We start from the raw sequence: 21,309 nt of genomic DNA, 5'->3' as shown, positions 1-21,309 counted from the left end.
ATCTAAGTAGTGTGAAGACTGCACTTGGCTCTGTTCACTGTTCTGAAGACCACAGCCTAGGTGGTGACATGCATGTCCTTCTGTCCCCACATATCGGGCCTGTACCAGCTGCACAGACAGACCATATATATTTGTGGTAGCTGCTTTTAAACTCCTCTGAGTACTTCAATCTATCTTGTGGTTTCCATATGCCCTAACTTGAGTGTTTGGAAATATTCTTTAATTATGAGTCACTTTCCTTCCTTACTCCTCTGTATTTCAGCTAGAGAATTGTGAGTTGGGGGTGCTTTTTTCAGTTTTATATTTCTTTACTATAACTATAAATTTTGTTTCGGGATGGTTCCAGAATGGAGGCAATGAATCTGAGAGGTTTACCATAGCCACATATCATTAAACTTTTCTGAGCCTCTGCTGCCAAGTGTGAAAATAAGACAGCAGATTGGATGATGCCAGCCACCATGACACTCCATCAGATTCTATAGGAAAAGATGTCTTGGTCACTATGGCTCTCAGAGAAGAAACACTACCGGGTGTGTCTACCTCTTTCTTGCTTCCTTCTAAAACCAGAATCCAGGAAGATTCTGTGAATACACTGAAAGCACAGTTTTGCCTCACAGCAAGCTCCTGGCATAAATGGACAGAATTTAGAAGTAGTAACATATCACATCACACGATTTTGGAGGGTAAAGCCTTGGCATTCAGTCCTTGGATGTCACAAACCAGATAACAGGAGACACTCTGGACAGGGATTTAATTCAAGATTCTACAACTTATGATGACCAAACTTAGAGAAAAATCTAAGGGAAAAAGAAACTCTAATGAATTCATAAAATAGGTATTTGGTAGAGAACTGTTGAGTGGATGGAAACCCTTTCTCTAGGGCAGAACTCCTAACTTACCTATCTTAAATATGTGGGAGTCTAACATGACAGGAGTGGGCTTTCATTCTGACAGAAGCAGCAGCAAGGGAGCTGCTGGTTCAGAATGTAACTCTAGGTGTGGCTGCACTGGCCACAGGCTGCTGAAAACCTGCTCCATCCTTCAAGTCCTAAGTGAGAAGAGGCTCCGCCCCCTGCTGTAGCCCTCATACCCATATGCGCTTCTCTCTTTTGCCAAGAGCAAAAGAGACCAAAAGACCTTTTCTCTGATGCCTCTCTGTATGTGTAGCAATGACAACAAAGAAAGCCACTCTAGTTTAGGAAGTAGAGTGTGAGAAGCTGCCAGCGGAGCACAGACACGCAAGTCAAACACCACTGTACTCCCTAACACAAGCAGTAAAAGGGCCTCTGGGCCACACAGAGCACTGTCTTAAGCTTAAAGAGATTTTCTGTTTACACAGCAACTGGTACAGACCAGGAACAGCTGTCCTGAACTCCTTGCTCTGCCAAGGCCATGGAAGATGACTTTAAGCACTCCATCCCACGACAACGGAGCAGCCTGCTGCCACCAGACACATTCCCACTGTCCACTCTAACAGCTCAGTAAGAGTCAGCTTAGGAGGGAAGGAGCCTCCTGAAAATGGTTTCAGGACAGACCTGACTTCAGACCAGGCAACTGTCTGTATCCCAACAGGTATGGCTGCAGTCTTCATTTCCCTGGTGGTTAATGAATGGTCAACATCTCCCCCCCTACCCCCCGACCCCCAGCAGCCAGAGGTTATATTTATTTCTGTTAACGGTCTTTTGCAGAAAAGGTTTAATCTTTCTTAATTCTAAAATATCTTACTTTTCTTTTATAGTTCTTCCTCTTGGTGCTATATAACTCTCTACTTAAGTTTCAAATATTTCCAGTGTTCTTAACTGGAACTTCAGTCTCATGCTTCACATCTGTATCTACAGCCATTTAAATCTGAATGTAAAGTATGAGGTTTAGGCCCAAGGTTTTCACGTCTTTATGTAAATATACAATGTTCCTATGCTCTCTGCTGGAAAAGCTATCCCTTCTCCACCTGCTTCTTTAGCGCTTTTGTTCAAACTGGAATGGTGGCGCATGTCAGTGTCTTTCTGAACTCCCGTGTCTGTCCTTTACCAATATTGCACTGTTTTGATTATTATCATGTTACTTTACTCCTAAAATTTTAAGTGATCTTCTTGTTGTCACTGTTGGCTTAAGACAGGGCTCACTGAGTAGACCAGGCTAGCCCTGAACTACAAACCTCCAACTGAGATTACAGGTGTGTGCCGTCCACATCCTTCCTGTCCTGTTCTTGTTCAGAATTGTTCCAGTTCTTTCCATCCCAAGTAAACTGAAAGGAGTAAGACAAACTTCTCAGCACAAAGGAGATTGATTTGCCCCAGAGGGACAGAGGGCAGGGAAGAAGAGACAAAGATAGGAGATAGAGGACCAGAGAGAAGGGGAAAGGCACAAGGGAGATGGGGTATGTTTATTTGTTCTGAAGGGACAAAGGACTGCCCCTGATAGAGAGGAGACAGACGAGGCCCATGAGAAAATGGTAGTTTACAAAGGTGAAGAGGGAAACCCCATGTTAGGATGAGGTGTTTAATTTTAATTGGGCATGGTAATTAGTTGAGCCAAGAGGGGGCTTTTGATCGCGGGGGCTTCAATACTTTGATAGTTGGACCTTGGCAGTCAGCCTCAGGAGGAGGAAGTGGTCAATAAGGGAATGTGATCTAATGGTTTCTAGCAAAGCAGAGGGAGTGGGGGAGGGGAGAGCAAGGCCCGCCAGAGCCAAGTTTGCTATTCTCAGGCCAGCCAGAGCCCTTCATAGACTCTATTCACTTGTCTATCTGTAAGACCAGTTCTGACTCTTGCTGAATGTTATAACAAATCCACCAACAATTTAAGGGGAACCACCTTCCTTGTGTTGAGCCTCCTAGTCCAAGAACACTGCATGCCTTGAATGCATTGATCCATGCAGGATGGAGAAGGAGTTTCCTTGTTTTGAAGATCCATACTAGGGGATGGACTAAGAACGTGATATAGTTTGCAAGTTTTCACTGCCCAGAAGGTCTCTTCAGCCACAAGGGCATGTTACTTCCTACAAATAGGGCTTGGTTCTGATTCTTTGGGTAGCTCTTGTCCCAAGTGAACCAAACTGTAGTCACTACAGTCAGCCTTTTCTCCCAGCTGTTCTGTAGAACAATGCTCCGTGTCCACCCCACCATCTGTTTGTCCTGGTGCTCAGGTAAGACCTGCTCCTGTTGGCTTCCTTCCTCTCCTTACACGCAGTTCCTACACAAACAAGAATTCTCTGCAACCTTTAGAAACACAGCGATGAGAATAAAGTTAGTTCTTGTTTTCTGTTCTCTTTTTGTTGACTGTCAGTAGTTCCCAGGGTGGGGAATGAAGCGGTGCTGTGTTTCTGGGGACACTTTGGTTAAGGAGATGGTCAAAGGCTGACATGGGATGGAGACTGTAGGTAAACATAAGTCACGCTATGGTAAGCAACAAGGGGCAACGGAAAGAGAGAAGGCCAAAACTGAAGTTCATTTTGTCCCTGGCTTCTAACAGGTATGGAGGGCAATGTGTGCAGGGTCAAGGGTGAGCCTCGGGATTCAGCACCAGGTCCAAGCAAGTTAGATCTGGGCCCTCTCAGAACCCCATGTGAAGAGGCCTCCATGACAGAGTAAGCACCACAGACTCAGGTTTACTGACTATCAGTAACAGCACATGGTTCCCCTCCAAATACTAGGCAGAAGTTCCTTACTTTAGGATGGTCATAAAAAATTATTTACATAACAAAGGTAATTTTCAAACACTGTATAGAATGCTTGGTAAAAAACATTTACCAATCCTTTTAAGACAGTTCACCAAATGAAGTTCTTCTTCTCCACCTTTCCTGGGGAGCTCAGTTTGTACCCTACACATCCAACACCAAGTGTGTGGTTTGTACCCTGCACATCCAACGCCAAGTGCATGGGGCCAGACCGACCCAAGACTTTCTCAGCAGTTCTGATTAAAGGACAAAAGGAACTTAGTTTTGTGTCCTTGTCCAGGAATAAATTTGGTAGGCCCTGTCTGAGGTTGGAGCCAGTGCCTCGAAGGAATCAAGGTTGTAGTTTTGGGAACCCGACTCTTGCCCCTGAGGTTATCAGTCCTTAGGCAGCTGTGTCTGAGGTGTCCTGTGTTCTTTTGGCCAACAGTGTCTGATGTAGCTCTCTGCTGACCTTGGGCATTTCCCCATTTTAATTAGTATATAGGATGCTGTACTTCTTAATAGACCTGTTTGGCCTAAGTTTATTTCTCATCCCTGGTCCTCCCACTCGACACCTGCCATTCAAGACCCTCGTCCATCCAGGTTCAGGTTACAAGCGAACCAACTGAGCAGAACACAAACTTAATGAGAGGCAGAGATGCTCAGGTCTCTAAAAAAAGTCAGTTGAGGGTCTGGAGAGATGGCTCTGTAGTTCAGAACACTTGTCCCTCTTACGGAGGACTCAGATCTGGTTCCAGGCACCCACATGGTGACTCACAACCATCAGCGGCTCCAATTCCAGGGACTCTGAATATCTCCGAGAGAAAGAGACATGTGGATGGTGCACAAACAGGGAAAGTACTCATGCACATTAAAAAAAGTTACGTTTTCAAAGCAGTTGCTCACCTTATTGTGAACCCAGACAGCAGGAGGGTGATCTGTATATTTCACTGCCAGTTCTATCATTCTCTCTCGTTCTAGCTGTTGGGGACTGGAGCAAATTGAAAACCCACCAACCACTGAGACTCCTGGGATGAAGAAATCAACCCTAAAAGGACAGACAAACAAACCATCACTGTTGTAGTAATTTTAAAAGTTGTCAACAGCAGGCAACAAAACAAAACTGACAACATTTTAGTTGGATTAAGAAAAAGATAAACTACTACATTAATAAAAGATGAACAAGTATAACTAATCTTATAAAAATAAAAAAAATTCTTCAGGAATTTTATGATAAATTATTATGCTAAGATATAATTTAGATGAACCACATATATTACTAAGACGGTATCAACAAGCAAAGATGGACCAAAAAGAAACAGAAAAACCTGATCCAATCTACACAAGCTCAAAGAACTGAACTAATAAAATGTAAGTCACAGTAAGAACTTCGGTTCAGGTGGCGTCACTGGGAAGTTGCAACACACACTTAAAGTAGAATTAAAAGCAACCCTTTGGAAACTGCCCCAAACAGAAGAGAAAAGACACTGTGGAACTTACTCTAATGAAGCTGGTATTACCCCGATAATCAAAGACACTGAACGGAAACTATAGACCAATATCCATTCAAATAAAGACAGGAAAATTCAAAGAATACAAGGCTGGCTTAACATCTGTCCTCATTAGTTTTTTAATCAATGCAAGTGCTAGGTTCAATGAGACGTGTTTCTCAAAAAGATAAGGCAGTCTTGTGTGGTGCACACAGACTTCCGAGTTCAAGGCCCTTTTCAGCCACTTTTTTCTATTAGAACAAAGACTGATTTTAGGCATCAGTGCCCAGCAACCATAACTGGAGCAGATCAGGTGACTATCTGCAGACACAACTGTCGAGCTGTGGTTCCACAGATTAACACTTTGCTTCGTAAGAAACTGGACTACAAAAGGTAGGTAGGTTTCAGACAGACAGAGGGACACATGGGTTCCAACCAAAAGAATCAAGCTGTTCAAGCCAAAACAGAAATGACCCAAAGTTCCGCTCCTGGTGGAAAAGTCCTTTCCAGAAGAAAATATGCTGCCTGATAGCACTTTCATAAATGCACACATGTGGACAAGGGAAGTTCCACTCACCACTGGCCAGCCTTAAAGGAAAAGTCTTTGTCAGCAACAAGCAAACGGAGGCTCTTCACGGATGGAGACTCGTGAGTGATTTCACACACCTTAGCTGCAGCCACGACCTGAAGCAGAGAGGTCTGGGGCTTAGAGACATGTGGTTTTGGGAAACTTCCCAACAAGGCACAGCACACATAGCTTTGCTCTGCATCAAGTGTGTAAACTGAATGAACTTTATAAGACGTATTACAATGCTGTCTCACTCTGAATACAAACATCCTTACAGGGACTATGTAGTATCCATCTGGGTGTCCTTACAGGGACTATGTAACCAGTATCCATCTGGGTGTTGGCACCCTGAAGAGCTCTGTGGTGCGACGCCCTCAGCAACCCTGCCTGGCATCTAAAGTCCCCTTCAGTAGTAGGCCAGGCGAGGGAGGGCACAGTTGCTTCTGAGTAAGAAGTCCACAGCACACTAACAGCAGAGAGAAAGCATCAAGCACTTTTTAAAGAACAAAGAAACAGGAAACTGGGTGTGTACTCATGTGCTTCCTTCTTGCCTTTGTTTTCTGAGTTGGGGGTCTCACTATGCAGCCCTGGCTGGCCTGTTACTAAGTGGACCAGACTGGACTTGAACTCACTTGACCCTGCCTCCCGAGTGGTGATTAAGATGTGCACTACGATGCTTGGCTCGTGTGCTTATGTCTTAAATTATTATATTTTTCCAAAATATAAGCAGTCATGACCTTAAAACAAGCACGCCGCAGAGCCTTTTCCTACTGGGAGTTTTGGGACACACTACTCTTGGGCTGATTTTGCTGAGTGACTTGGGAAGTACTCAGTGAAGGTTATCCATGCCTTAGCACCATCACATGGAAGGTGTCTCCACGGCCTTCATTCCGCCTCTGCTCTGTACTCCTCTTCCTCCTCTAAACTTGGATATATTACCAAGGGTAGAAGACACACATGACTCCCCTCAACTTCCTTCTGTTCAACTCCACCTGTGGCACTGGTCAGGGGCTGATCAAATGCAGTCCCCTCAACGGAGGGACCCCAACCAGACCCACCAGGGGATGCTTTGGAAACCTGCCACCTTGGTGCTAGCTCAGTCTGGCCTTTTCTTCAACAGGACTTCCAGGTCTAACCAACTCTCAAAGGAGGATCACTTAAAAAAAAATTTCACTAGAAAAAGTCTTACTACCTCAAACTAGCTCCTGAAATTTCCATCCTTCATCCTCTGCTGTAAAACCCCTTGCCTCTCTTTCTCTGCTTGTTGTTAATCCCTTCTTCCTCCTGTCTTGGAGAACAAGTGGGTGATTTCTATGATAGCCCTCTATGCCTGCACCTTAAAAAAAAAAAAAACAAAAAACAAAAAAAAAAAAAAAAAAAAAAAGACAGGGTCTGTCTACATAGCCTAGGCTGGCCTGGAGCTTGCTATCCTCTGCCTCAGTGCTAAGATTACAGACTTGTGTCACCAGGCAATGTCCCTTCTACCTATACTCCCCATCCTAATCTCTTTCTGTGACATATTCTATTCTATCGACTACTAGTCAGCCTTTTGTTCACAGTTCACAGTACCTTTCTGTATCATCAGACATGGCCTACGATGCCACTGGCTTTATCTTGAACAGCTCAGAAAGAAGCAGAGCATAGCTGCCAACAGATGGACTCCACAGTGAGAAAGACCGGACTTAAATGATGGCACCACTACCACCATGTTACTCAAGTTAATGTCGTTGGTGCCGTCGACTATGAACCGAACCAGTAACACCTTTGCTTCATAGGGTTGCTGGGGGCGCCGAGGTAGATAATACAAACAAAAGCACTTCTAATGTCGCTGGCCCATAGGAAGTGTATGTTGTTTGTTACCATGTACTTTATTGCCCTATCTCTGTGGCTGGGAGGACCCTCTGGAGGGGACTGAGTCCTCCTTAATGCCACACAATGCTGAGGTGCTTGCCCCAGAGATCATCTAGTTTCCTCAGCTTCTCCCATTTCCTCCCACTTCTCTTTATGTTTGGGAGAAGAAAAGTTAGAAATATAAAGGGGGAAATGAAGTTAGAAATTTCTTCCCCTAAAGACAGCAACAAGATCAGAACTGTAGTCCTGTGCTTCCTGACTCCTGGGTACCAGGTGCTCAGCTCTCAGTCACACCGTCGGACTTACTTTAGCCCTTCTTTGTCCTACACCAGGATCACAAGAACCTCCTCAAAGCCCAGTTCTTCTGCCCTATAAGATCCTGAATGGTGATTCTAATTTAAACTCTGGTAACCATTACCTGCAGGCTAGACCTCAGTACTTTGGTGAGTCATGTTTGATTGGACACAGCAAGCCTGATTGGCTTACATCCGTCCACGGCTGTCCACACCTCAAACATGCCGTTCAGTGATGAACTTGCTTAACTACCCAGACCTCTGGATAGAGTTTGTCCTAATTTATCTACCTGCTTCTGTACCCTGCCCCCCACCATGAGCAGGCCTGAGAGACCTTGTTTACCACAACAAGGTCAAGTGACAGGATCTAGGTGGAGTTACCCACCTTGGCTGCCCGGAACACAGCAGAACTGCCCCTGGGCTTGCCTTGAGACATCTCCGGCCATGACCTGGAACGGACTATGGATTATCCCACCCATCTGAAACCAGGAGGGGTTGTGGGTTGGGTCTTCCCCTTTAAATTGAGAGCTGAACATTAAAGCTTGGAGCCTTGATCAGAGAACTTTGTCTTGGCCTCATCTCTTCTCGCCCTCCTTCCCCCTTCAATTCCCAGCCCCCCTTTCAGGTGTACCCAGTTTACTTGTGGCCGCGGGCGGCTACATGCTTCCATAGGCCACAAAAAGTATACACACAGGCTTGTGATGCAAACCATTTTCTCTTTAATCTGACAAGATTTCACTTTCATGAAGCTTATATATTCACACAATCAGCGCTTTTGTGTGTGCTTTCAGATCTATCAATGGGAAACATCTAATTCCTATATGTCTACTAACTTACTCTGCTGAATACTTTTCAAAAAGAAAAAAAAAAGCAAAGTGGAAGCAACAATCACCTTAGTAACAAAGCAATTCTTTGAAGCAGAATTAAGCTTTAAAAGTACGGCCTCAACAGTATATATGTTAAAGTGTCTCCTTATATTGAAACAACAATATAATTTCTGACCATGTTTGTAGAAGTACATAGATATAGGATTTTCCTTGCTTTACAGAGATGTACAGCACTAAACTAAGTACATCTGAGTATGTGTGAACTACTCAACAAAGTCAAAGCAAATATCCACTGCCTATCTGAAACGGAAACAGGGCTACTCACTGGGACAAAGGTGAGGATCCTCTATTTCCCAGGTCTCAGCACCCTTCAGGTGGCCGCTTAGCTTTCTAGAGCCTGGGCATGATTGACAGGCTGCAGGGGAGGGGCAATGAACTCGGCCACCTTTCTGTCTCAGATGTCAGCGCTGCTCTGATGAAAGGAGGTGCTTCAAAAGCAGGACAAACAAGGACTTTGACACATGATGGCAAAAAAAGAAAAGAAGGTAAGCCATTCACAGTGCGTAGGCTCTACAAGTTCCCTCTCCTGCAGCACACCTCAGTGTATCTGTGAGGAGGGGCCTGTGAGGAGGGGGCTGTGCCCCCTCACTGAAACACCCACTCATGCCAAATCTGGTAACAATCTTAGTACTCAGTCACTGCTTTCTAATTAGGTACAAATACTCTGCTCGGGAGGATAAAATCTCCCTGACTGTCCCTCATGGGGTCCAGCCTCACCTAAAGCCTTTCCTATGAGCTAGTCAGTGTGCAAGCTGCCCAGCCAGGAACCCCCCCACTCCCCACAGACACAAACCTCCCGGCGGAGGACACTGGCGGTTCTCTCTAGGTGGTCAGTTTTCCTTCTGGATTTCATTAAGCTTTTTAAAAGAAGGAAAAATTGGGTTATTAAGCATTATCCTTATAAAATAATAAAACTAGCTTTCCCTGTCAACACCCTGACCCTGCCCGCCAAATCATGGCTATTTAAAATACAATTAATTGTGGACTGTACAAAATACTGAAACTCTACCAGCAATAAGTTGCACACCCAACAGAGTTTCTAATCTGATGGCATGCACACTAAAGCCAGCATGCTGTCTCTCTTCAGCTTGAAGGACTCCCCCTCCCCCACAAACCATCAGCAGATCAGACCTCTGAGAATCAACCCACATGACACCACAGGCTGACAACTCACCTGGCTAGGGTAAGGTGGCGAAAAGTGCTGGCAGTCAATCCCCACAAAGCAGCCTGAGTGCAGATGGCTCCTACAGAACCTCGAGACAGCCCAGGAATCAAGACAGCATGGGCCATGGTGCTTCCTGGGCAAATGGAACTGAAATTTAAAATCATTTTCAGACAAAGTAGAGAAATGCCAGACTGTGTTAGGGGCAGGTAAAAAAGAGTTTGGGGGCTGGAGATACATTCCAGTGATGGGGGGCGGGGGAGTATTAGTGAAGGCCTCTGCTGGGTGACAGGAGCTGAGTTGAGAGCAGAGCCGACTGAGGCAGCCAGAAGACATGAAGAACACTGCAGCAGAGATCTTGGCAAGAACAAAGCCCAAGCAAGAAACAACCCTGGCGAGTTAGAGGAGCTAGGTGAGGATGGCAGGAAGCTGTCTATGTGTCCCGGGTCACAGAGGAGGCTAATGTGAAGGTAGGGAACTTCCCTGAAGGGAACTCGAAGCAACAGAAGAAAGTTCAGAACAAGGACATGATCTTCGTAATTTTAAATGGTTGCCCAAGTTGAAGCAGGAAGTCAAGACTCTAGTTTAAGATTCTGGTAGAACAGGAGCCAGAGATGGCAGGACAGTATAAAAAATGTTTGGGGATCAGAGCCCTACAACTTGCTGAGGTTTCTACTGTAGGAACAGCCCTGCTGGCTTCCTCTAATTCTGCCAGAAACAGACCATGCATAGCAGAGTTATTTATTAAGAGTCTGGTTCTAGGATTAAAGGAGTCCAAGTCGGCACTATGACTTTTGAGCTTTGTCTTAGCAAATTCTTTAGTCCCTAAACTTCATTTCCCAGTACTAAAGATACACCCCATCTGCACCTCACTGTTATTCTAATGATATAACACACATAAGAGTTATCCAGAACCATAAACTACCATAAATAAATGGTCATTAGTTTTTCTTTTTCTATTTTAAATAATATACACGCAAATGATTTGTTGAGAAGTTACAGAGAAAAGCTAGCTGGCTATAGCTTCAGTCTTTAAGATGCCCCAGAGAATTGTTTTTGATGGGTCTGAATTGCTTTCTGAAAGGTCAGGACTCGGAGTCCAGCTGAGCCAGTAGAGCATGCATCTGGCAAAAGAGCCAAGGCTGCATTCCCAGTACTGGTAAAAAGAAATGTTTTACAAATTTATTACTTAAAGCTTTTTATTTTAGTATTTTATGGTGTTTGCCTACAGGAATATCTGTGTACCTGATACCTATGGAAGTCAGAAGGGGAAGTCAGATCCCCTGGGACTGCAGTTACAGCTGTGAGCCTCCATGTGGGCACTGGGAATCGAACCCAGGTCCTCTAGCAGAGCAACGAGTGCTATTAGCCAGTGTGCCAGTTCTCCAGCTCCATTTTAATTATTACTATTATATTATTATTATTATGCAGGGGTATTTTCCCTGCATGTACATCTGTGCACCATGTGCATGCCTGGTGCCCTCAGAGGCCAGAAAAGGGTGGCCTGGAACTGGAGTTATAGACATAACTAACTTGACTGTAGGTGCTAGGAATTTAACCTGGGTGTTTAGGAATAGCAGCCAGTGCTATTACTGATGAAAAAGCTCTTCAGTCCTTTGCTTGTTTGCTTTTTAAATAAAGGACCTAACAATTTATACACACTATGAGCCTCTACCCGAACCTGGAGCTCACCAACTCATTGGCCACTATGCTCCAGGGATCCACCGTCTCTGTGCCTCTGCCCCTGCTTGCGTAAGTGCTGGGCTTACAGATTGATATACCTGCCAAGCCATTCCCTACCAACAACTGCATCCTTTTCTGCACATTCAAGAATGGCTCTTAAGAACTAAAGATCATCTGACCTAAAAAGACACTAGAAAATCAGTTTTCTTCCTGTGTCCCATAGGCCACCTGGGAAGTATTTATATCTACAAAGAAACAAGACTTCCACTGGGTTTCTCTTCTGCCCAGACAGGTACAGTTAACTCGCAACAGGCCACAAATATCTCCTAACTGCTGTGTAGATCTCCAATTATGTAAAAGTAAAAAAGGAAGAAAGGAAGAAAGGAAGAAAAAAGGAAAGAAGACAAAAAAGAAATCGAGATCTTTGAAACAACCTTCCATACACTTGTTTAAAGTTCTGGATTCTTCCTCCCAAAGGTTTCTTTGCCTTTAGGTTTTCACACGTCAAAAAGGCTTCAAAATACAGTGTCCTTTCAACAAGCACAACATTGGTAATTTATGCAAACAGCTGTACATACTTAAACACTGTTACAGAAATGTAAACTCTATAAGCCATACATGATTGCTGAACTATTAATTCTCGTGCAAAAGAATATTAGATTCCAAAGGATCTATTCTCAGAAGAGGAAGTAAGAACCAAAGAACATAATTTTCCAACTCCCAGAGCCCTTCAAGTCAGACTCTGATCCAGTTCTGCCACAATGGCTTTTCATTATACCGCACTCCTCCAGTGAGATGAGTAATTGCTCAGTAATACAGCAATGCTCCAAAGTCCCTGGTTGTAACCCAAACAAGCCCAGTACAGCTTTCAGAACAAAGTGCTTTTCATCTGTAATTCGATTCTAGCTTCAAAGAAGAGGCTGCACGCTGACGAAACTACCAGGAACACCATTCCTTTTATCAAGAACTTAAAGTTCACGTAAATAACTTGTTCCTAGGCTTTAGAGACAATCAGGCACTTCATTATGGCCTAGGTATGTAATCATGGGCAAGATGCCCGGTCTCTGAATCTATATTAAGGATGAATAAAATGGATTTTTGACCCTCAAGATCAACGTTTAACGTATAGGTGACCCACTAAAATTAGTAATTAAAAGTGGTGTTATTACTGCTACTGTACCCACCACTGCAATAAATATTTAAAATATGGCTAGAACTCGTCCATGTCTTGCAGATCTTGGGCCTCTACAACACAATCGGGGTATCTGAGGGTGGCTGGGGTGAGAGAGGCAGCGATGTACCTGCAGGCAGGAACTCATAACAGGCCAGGAGCTCAAGGTCGCCTGAAACGCAATTGCAGGAGTGCTGTTTGTCGAGGAGGACTGGAGAGGACGCTGTGTGGCTCCCTGAGCCTCAGTGACCCCCCTCTCAAGAGGGCGTAGCCTCTGCAGATTCTTTAAATGTTCTCTGAAGTCAGAGATGGAGTACAAGACTCCACCGGCTTAGAAAACTTGTTTAGATCCCAAGCCCAAACTCCCCGGGTCCCGGAGTGACGTAATCACCATGTGAGGGAGCCCTTCACACTATTGGTCGTTGGAACCCGACGGAGAACTGCGCAACCCTGCTGCGCAGGAAGCGCCATCTTTACTAGCATTATCTCCATGGCGACCGCGACCCGGTCACCCATTTGGCAGCGGCGGTCGAAGTTACGTCATTGCCTGGGCGACCGGAAGTGACTGTTTCTGCTCCAGGGTGGGCCGCGAAGCCCCGGCCTACCCTGCCTGGGCGCAGCTAGGCAAACTGATGTGGTGCTGACCCGGTGACCATGGCGGTGTTTCACGACGAGGTGGAGATCGAGGACTTTCAATATGACGAGGACTCGGAGACATATTTCTACCCCTGCCCCTGTGGAGATAACTTCTCCATCACCAAGGTACTCTAAAGGCTCCGCCGGCAACTCCTTGAACTTGCGCATTTTCGCTTCCGGTGTCCCAGGGACAGCTCAGTCATCCACGTGTTCTTCTGAACCCCCGCCCCTAGATACAGGGTCTGGTCAAATGCTCTGTTTTCCCTAGGCCCGCCCTTCATTCCACCCCCGCCCCCCCCCCCCCCCCCCCCCCCCCCCCCCCCCCCGAGCTTCTTTAGAGAAGGGAACTCGACTTTCCCCAGGGTTTTGGAGGCGGTTGAACCAACCTGATCTCCCTGGTTCTTTTCCTAGATGAGACTTGGGGGAAAGTTCTTTGTACTGTTACCCAACCAAAGACTTTCACATAGACGTAGGAGAGGTTTGTGGGAAGTTGGCTATGCTGACCATATGTTGTTTGATTGCGTTGTAGGAAGATTTGGAAAATGGAGAAGATGTGGCAACGTGTCCTAGCTGCTCACTCATTATAAAAGTGATTTATGACAAAGTAAGGGATATATTAAAGGGGATGATGGGTGGTGTGAGCTAATGACAAAGACCTAAAGCAGCCTGTCTGATAGAAAGAGTGGAAGAGTTTTGGGTGGGTGTTTGTTTTTTGAGACAGGGACTTTATGTAGCCCTGGCTGTACTGGGACTCACTATTTGGACCAAGCTAGCCTTGAGTTCACAGAGATCTGCCTGTCTTTGCATCCCAAAAGTTGGGATTAAAGGTGTGCACCACCACACCCAGCCTGGAAGAGTTTCTTAACCATGTGCTACATGAAAGGCTATTTATAAAATGCTTTTAAAAATTGTCAGTAGCTGTATGCTAATCTTGTTAAAGTTTAAATTATGTAACTTATGATCACTTTGGAGAGAGCAATAAAGAAATTGCTTTGTGCCGGGCGGTGGTGGCGCACGCCTTTAATCCCAGCACTTGGGAGGCAGGCAGAATTCTGAGTTCGAGGCCAGCCTGGTCTACAGAGTGAGTTCCAGGATAGCCAGGACTACACAGAGAAACCCTGTCTCGAAAAAACAAAATACAACAAAAAAAAAGAAATTGCTTTGTAATGAAATTTGATGACTTAATCAATAATGAAAAATTATCATAAAGGTTATTTTAATTGATGTTCTTTCTTTTGGCATTTTTCTTGTATTTAATATTTAGTTTAGTCTGTTTAGAGCTCTAGGACATTTCTAGAAGGTTGCATTTTCTTTTCTTTCTTTCTTTCTTTCGTTTTGTTTTGTTTTGCTTTGTTTTTTGAGACAGGGTTTCTCTGTGTAGCCCTGGCTGTCCTGGAACTCACTCTGTAGACCAGGCTGGCCTTGAACTCAGAATTCTGCCTGCCTCCCAAGTGCTGGGATTAAAGGCGTGCGCCACCACTGCCTGGCAGAAGATTGCATTTTATTGCTTCCCTAATGTATGTATAGAGTATACCTTGTTTGAGATCTAATTCTTAGATGCAATGTTATAGTTTCATGTTCCTTTGTATCCAATAAGAATGGCAATGGGGCTGGAGAGATGGCTCAGTGGTTAAGAACACTGACTGCTCTTCCAGAGGTCCTGAGTTCAATTCCCAGCAACCACATGGTGGGACAAAGACAACCATCTGTAATGGGATCTGATGCCCTCTTCAGGTGTGTCTGAAGACAGCAACAGTGTACTCATATAACTAACAAATAAATAATTCTTAAAAAAAAAAAAAAAAAAGAATGGCAATAGGAAAGGGGTAAATGCCTTTACTTCCCACCCAAAGTTCAGTTAGTGCTTTGGAGTCTTAAGTAAGGAATTTAACAGTCTTAAGGATAAATTCTAAAATGAATATAGGGTAAGTTGGGCCAAAGCACAGAACTTTGTGAGAAGCAGGTGTTAATTTAGACAATAATACAGAAATGTAATGATTCATTCTTATATTAAAACGGTTTATGGACCAAAGAACAACAGAGACAGACTAGGGACTGACTCCTTGGGAATCACACTGTAGGAGATGTGTGGTAACTGAAAGTTATGTGGTAGCTTTCACCAGGATGAAAGGTCAGAGTCTGTACTTCATGTACAAGTAGTTACTGTTGCAGGTATGTGTTGGGAAACACACAAAGACAGTCTTTTTATTACTCATTTTGAAGAGTACATATTTGAATGACCAGATACTGATCTGATTAATATAAAAACTTGAAAGATGTGACATGTTTATTTCTGGGAACTGGTTGCTCCCTAGCTAAGATATGAGACACTGCTTATTAACTAATGACCTCAGGGCTAAACTTCAGCATAGTTTTAGATTCTGGTTCTAGTGCTGACACCAGCTTTCTGTACAAAAATAAAATGTTATTGGGTCTGGGGAGATGGATTAGTGGCTAAGAGCTTCCAAAAGAAGTAGGCATTTATGTCTCCCACAGTGGTGGTTCACAGCCACCTGCAACTCCAGCTCTAGGGAATCTGGTGCCTTCTTCTAACCTCATGGGCACCCCCACACATGTGGGGTACACACATACACACAAGTGAAAAAGTAAAAGTAAGTCTTCAAAATGTTCCTTTGTCTCCAGTTGTGTCAACTGGGATAGTTACTGATATCTATTGGGTAGATCAAGGGCTAAGACTATACAGCACACAGTCCATCTCTGAACAAGTTAATACTAGTACATAAGTCTTTTTTTTAAACTAAATTTGTTGTCATTTTTATAATATTACTGGATTTTCCTCTAAATTTTACATTGTGATTTTTTTCCATTGCTAGTATTAAAGAAAGAAGTTAAAGAAAGGTGATAGAACAGTGAAAAAACTTAATAGTCAGATTGATTTTATAGCCAAATGAAAGTGATATTAGTGCATTTGTGGGACAAACACCTGGTGGCCAATAGCATTTCTTCTTCTTCTTAGGATCAGTTCATGTGTGGAGAAACAGTCCCAGCACCTTCAACCAATAAAGAGTTAGTTAAATGCTGAAGAAACTCTCAAGAACCCACATCCTGAACAGTGGGGGCTGAGCCCAGGTGGTTGGATCCAGTGCAGAGTTACCAACCTCCTCAGTGGGCAGCTGTCCTCTGGATGGCCTCATGGGAATGATCTTCATCAGCCACTGAACTCAGCATGACAAAGTGAGTCTGTGACATGTCAGACCTGGATTCCATACTTGGTGGAGCTGGAAGGATTCCTAATTGTCCATCTGAATTTAAGGAGAGCCTCATAAACTGGTGGTTTTCCTTCAATGGGTTGCATCATTTGAATATCTGAAAATTCATTTTCTGAAAATAACATCATCCGCCTCAGTCCTAAGAGTCTTCTTTTATTTTTTTAAGATGTATTATTTTATTCTTAATTGTGTGTATATGTGCATTTGTGTGTGAGTATGTGCATGTGAGTACCATTGCTCAAGATGGAGCTCCTGGAGCAAGAGTCACAGGCAGTTGGGAGCCACCTGACATAGGTGCTGGGACCCAAACTTTGATCCCTGAAAGCACTACACATCCCTAACCTCTGAATCATTTCTCCAGCCCATGATGGGAGCATTAAACAATGACATTTTGACAGTTTCTGAGGTGGTTCAGATGAGGCCTTTCTTGGAAACATAAGGCAATCTGCCTTCTCCAGTGCTGCACTTCCGGCTCCTTCACCAGCCGTCAGCCTGGGCTTGCCGCGATTGCATGGTTCCTGTTCTCAGTCATTTCTGTTACTTTTCATGTGCAAAGTGCAGTCCTGGTATTAGACTGTAAGGCCACAGTTTCTCTGTAGCTTCCAGTTAGTGAGGAAGGAAAGACCTTCTGAAGTGAAGAAGCAGCGCTCCTAATGCCCTTTGTGTGCATCCTTATGTTAGGACAGGTTAGAAGGAAATAGCCAACAGAGGCACTGCTGGCAGCCGGGAGAGCCAGGAAGCCTGCTAACTTGGCAAGTGAAAGTATATGAATAATTGCCAGCTGGAAACAGTATTTCTGTATCAGGGCCTTTATTTTTTGAAATGCCTGATGGGATTGCATCTCAGACGGATGAGGTTGATCTTCATATGCAGTGGTTGTAGCGTAGCACAGCTTTGTGTCACCGTTAGTCCTAAGAAGTGCAGACTCCACAACAGAGTATGAGCTTGGAAGTGAGAGCTGGCTCTAACAGACATGCCCAAGATGGCACGCCTAGGAAGACTACACATAATGGTACCCGAGTCAGACATGCACCCCTGCTGAGCAATTCTTCCCTGAGAAAAAGAGGTGTATGTCAAGATGGACTACTAGTCTTTCTTCACTTCAGTCTGAGAGCATGGAGAAGTTAGACTCACTTATTCAGAAATTTGAAAGGTCCTTTTGTAAACACAGCTTTGCTGTGAATGCATAAGGTTTTGAAAGTTCACTTATACAGTAGTTTGTTTGGGGTATGGCTCCTGTAACTAAAAGAAAAGCCCATAGAGGTTGGAGAGATGCCTCATGGATTAAGAGCTCTTACTGTTCTTTTAGAGGACCTGTGTTCAGTTCTTAGCACCCACTCACAACTATCTGTGACTCCAGTTCTGGGATTCTGATGCCCTCTTCTGACCTCCATAAATACCAGGCATGTGTTGCCAGAGGTATTAGAAAAGTTGGCACATCCAGCAAGCTCCCGGCCTCTACCATGTTCCCACTCTGAGTTCCCACACTAAAAGTGGCTCCCGCTGGTCAGTGGCCACCGAACCCACGAAATGTTGGCATGGCTGCTGCCTCTGCCAGTCAGCTCCGTGGAGTCCAGGACTCTAAACATGGCTCCTGGGCCAACTGTGCCACCCCCATGCCATGGATATAATAATTCCCAGTACCCAGTAGAAATAAGACTCTTAATGCTTAAAGGTTATCCAATGGATTTTATATTAGCAAATACTCAGTACACAAGATGTCCACACAATTAGAATTAACTCAATTACCTAACCTTGATATGACTACTAGAGACTACTAGAGACAGGTACATCGCCTCCATCTTGCTTCTCCTCCTTTCTTCTTCTCCTAAACTTTTCTGTTCCACCTCTCCTACTGCCCAATCACTGGCTCTAGCCTTTGTTTTACAAATTAAGGTGGGCAAAAGGTTCACAAGAAGTCACCTGTGTACTAATTCACTCCTCCTCTGCAGCTCCTCCTGGGAAAGTGGTATCAGCATCAAAATACATGACCAGGGCTATCCACAACAGGCATGCACGTAGCTCACAGACATACACGCAGACAAAAAACCCATACAACTAAATAAATATTTTTTTTTTTAAAAAGGGATGGCCAATAAATATATTGTATCCACTCATTGGAAGTTTGAATTAAAATATGTAACCAAGTTTTTTAACCAGTGAGAAGTGTATGATTCTAGGCAACCATTAGGCTGAGACTAAGTTAAATGTTGTACGGTACATGTCAGATTTCTTTGTGGGAGGTGGGAAGGTATTGAACCCAGGGCCTTGCTCTTACTGGGCAAATGCTCCAGTAACTGGGCTGCACCTTCAGCCAGCATATTTTCATAGGAAATTGTACTGCTATTTGGTGTCTCTCAAATTATCTTACAAAACAAAGGCACTGCCTAGACAGGCAGAACAGGTTAATTCTGGTGAGGAGCTGCATGGAGAAACATTGTCCTGTGCTCATCAGATGGATGGTTTTGGAAATTCCACTAACAGTCTTTCTCTGCTGTTGCTGCTGCTGCTACTGCATTCCACAGCAGATGTCTTGATGTCAGTCTTCTGTGAACACAAAGGAGCAGGAGTCCAAGTTCAAACACTCAGGAGAGAAAGGCAGGAACAGACTGGTGTCAAGTGCCTGGTTGGTGTGGATGTGATTTTGTCTTTAAAGCAACTAAGCAAGTTTATAAACTATAGAAGAAATAACCAGCGATTAGCCCCTGTTAAACAGAAACACCCAAGGTCATTCAGATGTGACTGGAGTCCCAGACGTTTCCAGAGTGCCTCTGAAAACCAGTAAGTGTACCTGCTCTGTCTCGTGAGTCCTGTAGTCTTTGACAGGGCCTGTGGATGGACAACTCATCTGTACAGCAAAGTGATGGGGTCAGGTGATCTCTCAGCTGTCAGTTCTTGTTTCAGCTGTGGTTCCTTGTCAGATCTTTCATAAACCCAAAACTATCATGAATGGAAGCTCCATTTTTCTTTCACAACATCACACTTCACAGAGTGAAAAGCTTCTAGTCAGTTCTTCAAAGGATTCTTTCCTCTCATGCTCCTGCTTTTCTCTCTTGAGGTGTTTGAACTTGGGACTCCTGCTCCTTGGTGTTCACAGAAGACCTACATCAATAAGTTCACATACGCATTTAGACACAGCCAACAATTTTTTAGTATGTATCAATTTATTAGAATAACTTGCATTGCCAAGCTAATAAAATGAGAACATGCAAATTCATATTTTGTTGAAGCTTTTATTCCACCAAATACTAAAATTTTACATTATAAGGTTTTGGTGTCATGATTTTACATAAGGTAGAACTCTTTGGGCCATCGTAAATAGGTTTCTAGTCTGGGCGTTACAGTGGTTGAAATCTAGGCTGGATTTCCAGGTTCTTGGCCTCTTATTCAAGAAACCGAAACAAAGGCTCATTGCAAAAGTAGCAAGGATTAGAAAGGAAGCTACAGGGGCAACATACCCAAGAGCTCCAGATTATTGTTGGGGGCTTCTTTTCATAGGGTCCAGAAGGGGGAATTTGGTTAGGAGCAAAATAGTTTGAATGGTTCTCTATCAATAGTTTGATTGATAGTTTAAATTATATAATCACTTTTTTCCTGTGCTTGTCCCCCAAATGTATATGATTTTAACCGTACCCACACTGAATGCTCTGTAGTTTTAAGAAGGTAAAATAGGGGATTATCAATTCAAGTTCACTGGAGGACAGCTTGTTTTATTGTGCACACAAAACTAGTTCAGGCCATATTGGTGTAGTTGCAGTGTAGTGTGGTAGAAATGTTTAATCCTGGTCCAGGGTTTCTGCCCTGACTTTGACCATTTAGTTCCTGGATAAAAGCCACACACAACCTTTATATTTACAATATGCCTTAATCAACCACCAGAGCTGGGCAGATTTCTACCCTCTATGCTATTAAGATCTATTTTCTATTGAGTTATTACTATATTTCATCTGGACTGCCCTTAACTCTAATTGGCCAGTTCTCAGGGCCATGGTTTTTTGACTCCTAACCCATGGTATCTTTCTGTGGTGAATCTCTCCCAATGCCCCAAGGCCTGGGAACCCTAAAATCTACCTATGTCTCTTCATCCCAGCTATTGGCTGTTGGTATCTTTTTTTACCAATCAAAAATAATTGGGGTGGGGGAAGGTCACATAGCCCCAAATGGATAAATAGTATCCATTCAATCAATAATAAGCAGAAAATATTTTGTTGCTGTTTATAAAAACTAAGTGGGGTGAGGGGGTAGGGTTGGAGGGATGAGAGGGGGTGGAGGGGTGGAAGAAGGGGAGGAGTTTTGTTTTTTTTTCTTGAGGCAAGGCCTCACTCTATAGCCCTGGCTAGCCTTGAACTCAGAGATACCTGTTTTCCATTGCCTCCTGAGTGCTGGGATTAAAGGCATGCACCATCATTTATGGCTTTTTATTTTACTATTTTCTTAACAGTTCTCACTACTTACTTTTTCCCCTAAAGAAGAGTTTTCAAAAACTAAAATTATATCACAGAAATCTTTAAAAACAAAAAGTGGGAATGATATTTTTAGACAAGTGCCCGAAAGGTATGTGTAGATGTTAGTGGCTGGCTGTCCCGTTCTCTGTGGATCATTAGCGCATGGCTGTCCTGTTCTCCGTGGATGTTAACAATGTCCCGTTCTCTGTATGTTAGCAGACAGCTGTCCCGTTCTCTT

The 21,309-nt window shown here is 43.9% G+C and overlaps 2 protein-coding genes across 5 annotated transcripts in view; one reads left to right on the top strand and one right to left on the bottom strand.

The window, feature by feature from the left end:
• Oxnad1 (oxidoreductase NAD binding domain containing 1) overlaps nt 1-13,151 on the bottom strand; it is a 40,168-nt gene extending 27,017 nt beyond the window's left edge. For 2 of the 3 annotated variants that reach the window (XM_034498150.2, XM_034498148.2), the window contains exons 1-5: nt 12,891-13,151; nt 9,919-10,056; nt 9,538-9,601; nt 5,723-5,829; nt 4,562-4,703 (exon numbers count right to left, since the gene is read on the bottom strand). In XM_034498150.2, coding sequence (XP_034354041.1) covers nt 4,562-4,703; nt 5,723-5,829; nt 9,538-9,601; nt 9,919-10,034 — 429 coding nt within the window. In that variant the 5' untranslated portion in view covers nt 10,035-10,056; nt 12,891-13,151. The remainder of the gene's footprint in view (nt 1-4,561; nt 4,704-5,722; nt 5,830-9,537; nt 9,602-9,918; nt 10,057-12,890) is intronic. The other variant, XM_034498149.2, reaches the window with a different exon arrangement.
• A 125-nt stretch (nt 13,152-13,276) lies between these two features.
• Nucleotides 13,277-16,762, top strand: Dph3 (diphthamide biosynthesis 3). 2 transcript variants are annotated; one of them, XM_034498151.2, is made up of 3 exons: nt 13,293-13,522; nt 13,926-14,000; nt 16,374-16,762. In XM_034498151.2, the coding sequence occupies exons 1-3, from the start codon at nt 13,415-13,417 to the stop codon at nt 16,437-16,439; spliced, it is 249 nt and encodes an 82-aa protein (XP_034354042.1). In that variant the 5' UTR covers nt 13,293-13,414; the 3' UTR covers nt 16,440-16,762. The 2 variants fall into 2 exon arrangements, with proteins under 2 accessions (XP_034354043.1, XP_034354042.1); XM_034498152.2 differs by lacking the exon at nt 13,926-14,000 and having other exon boundaries at nt 13,277-13,522.
• Nucleotides 16,763-21,309: the final 4,547 nt, after the last annotated feature.

The sequence above is a fragment of the Arvicanthis niloticus genome, chromosome 3 (assembly GCF_011762505.2).
Source record: "Arvicanthis niloticus isolate mArvNil1 chromosome 3, mArvNil1.pat.X, whole genome shotgun sequence".
Lineage (NCBI taxonomy): Eukaryota > Metazoa > Chordata > Mammalia > Rodentia > Muridae > Arvicanthis > Arvicanthis niloticus.
Note: the sequence above shows the minus strand (reverse complement) of the source record. Positions and strands in the feature narration are given on the sequence as shown.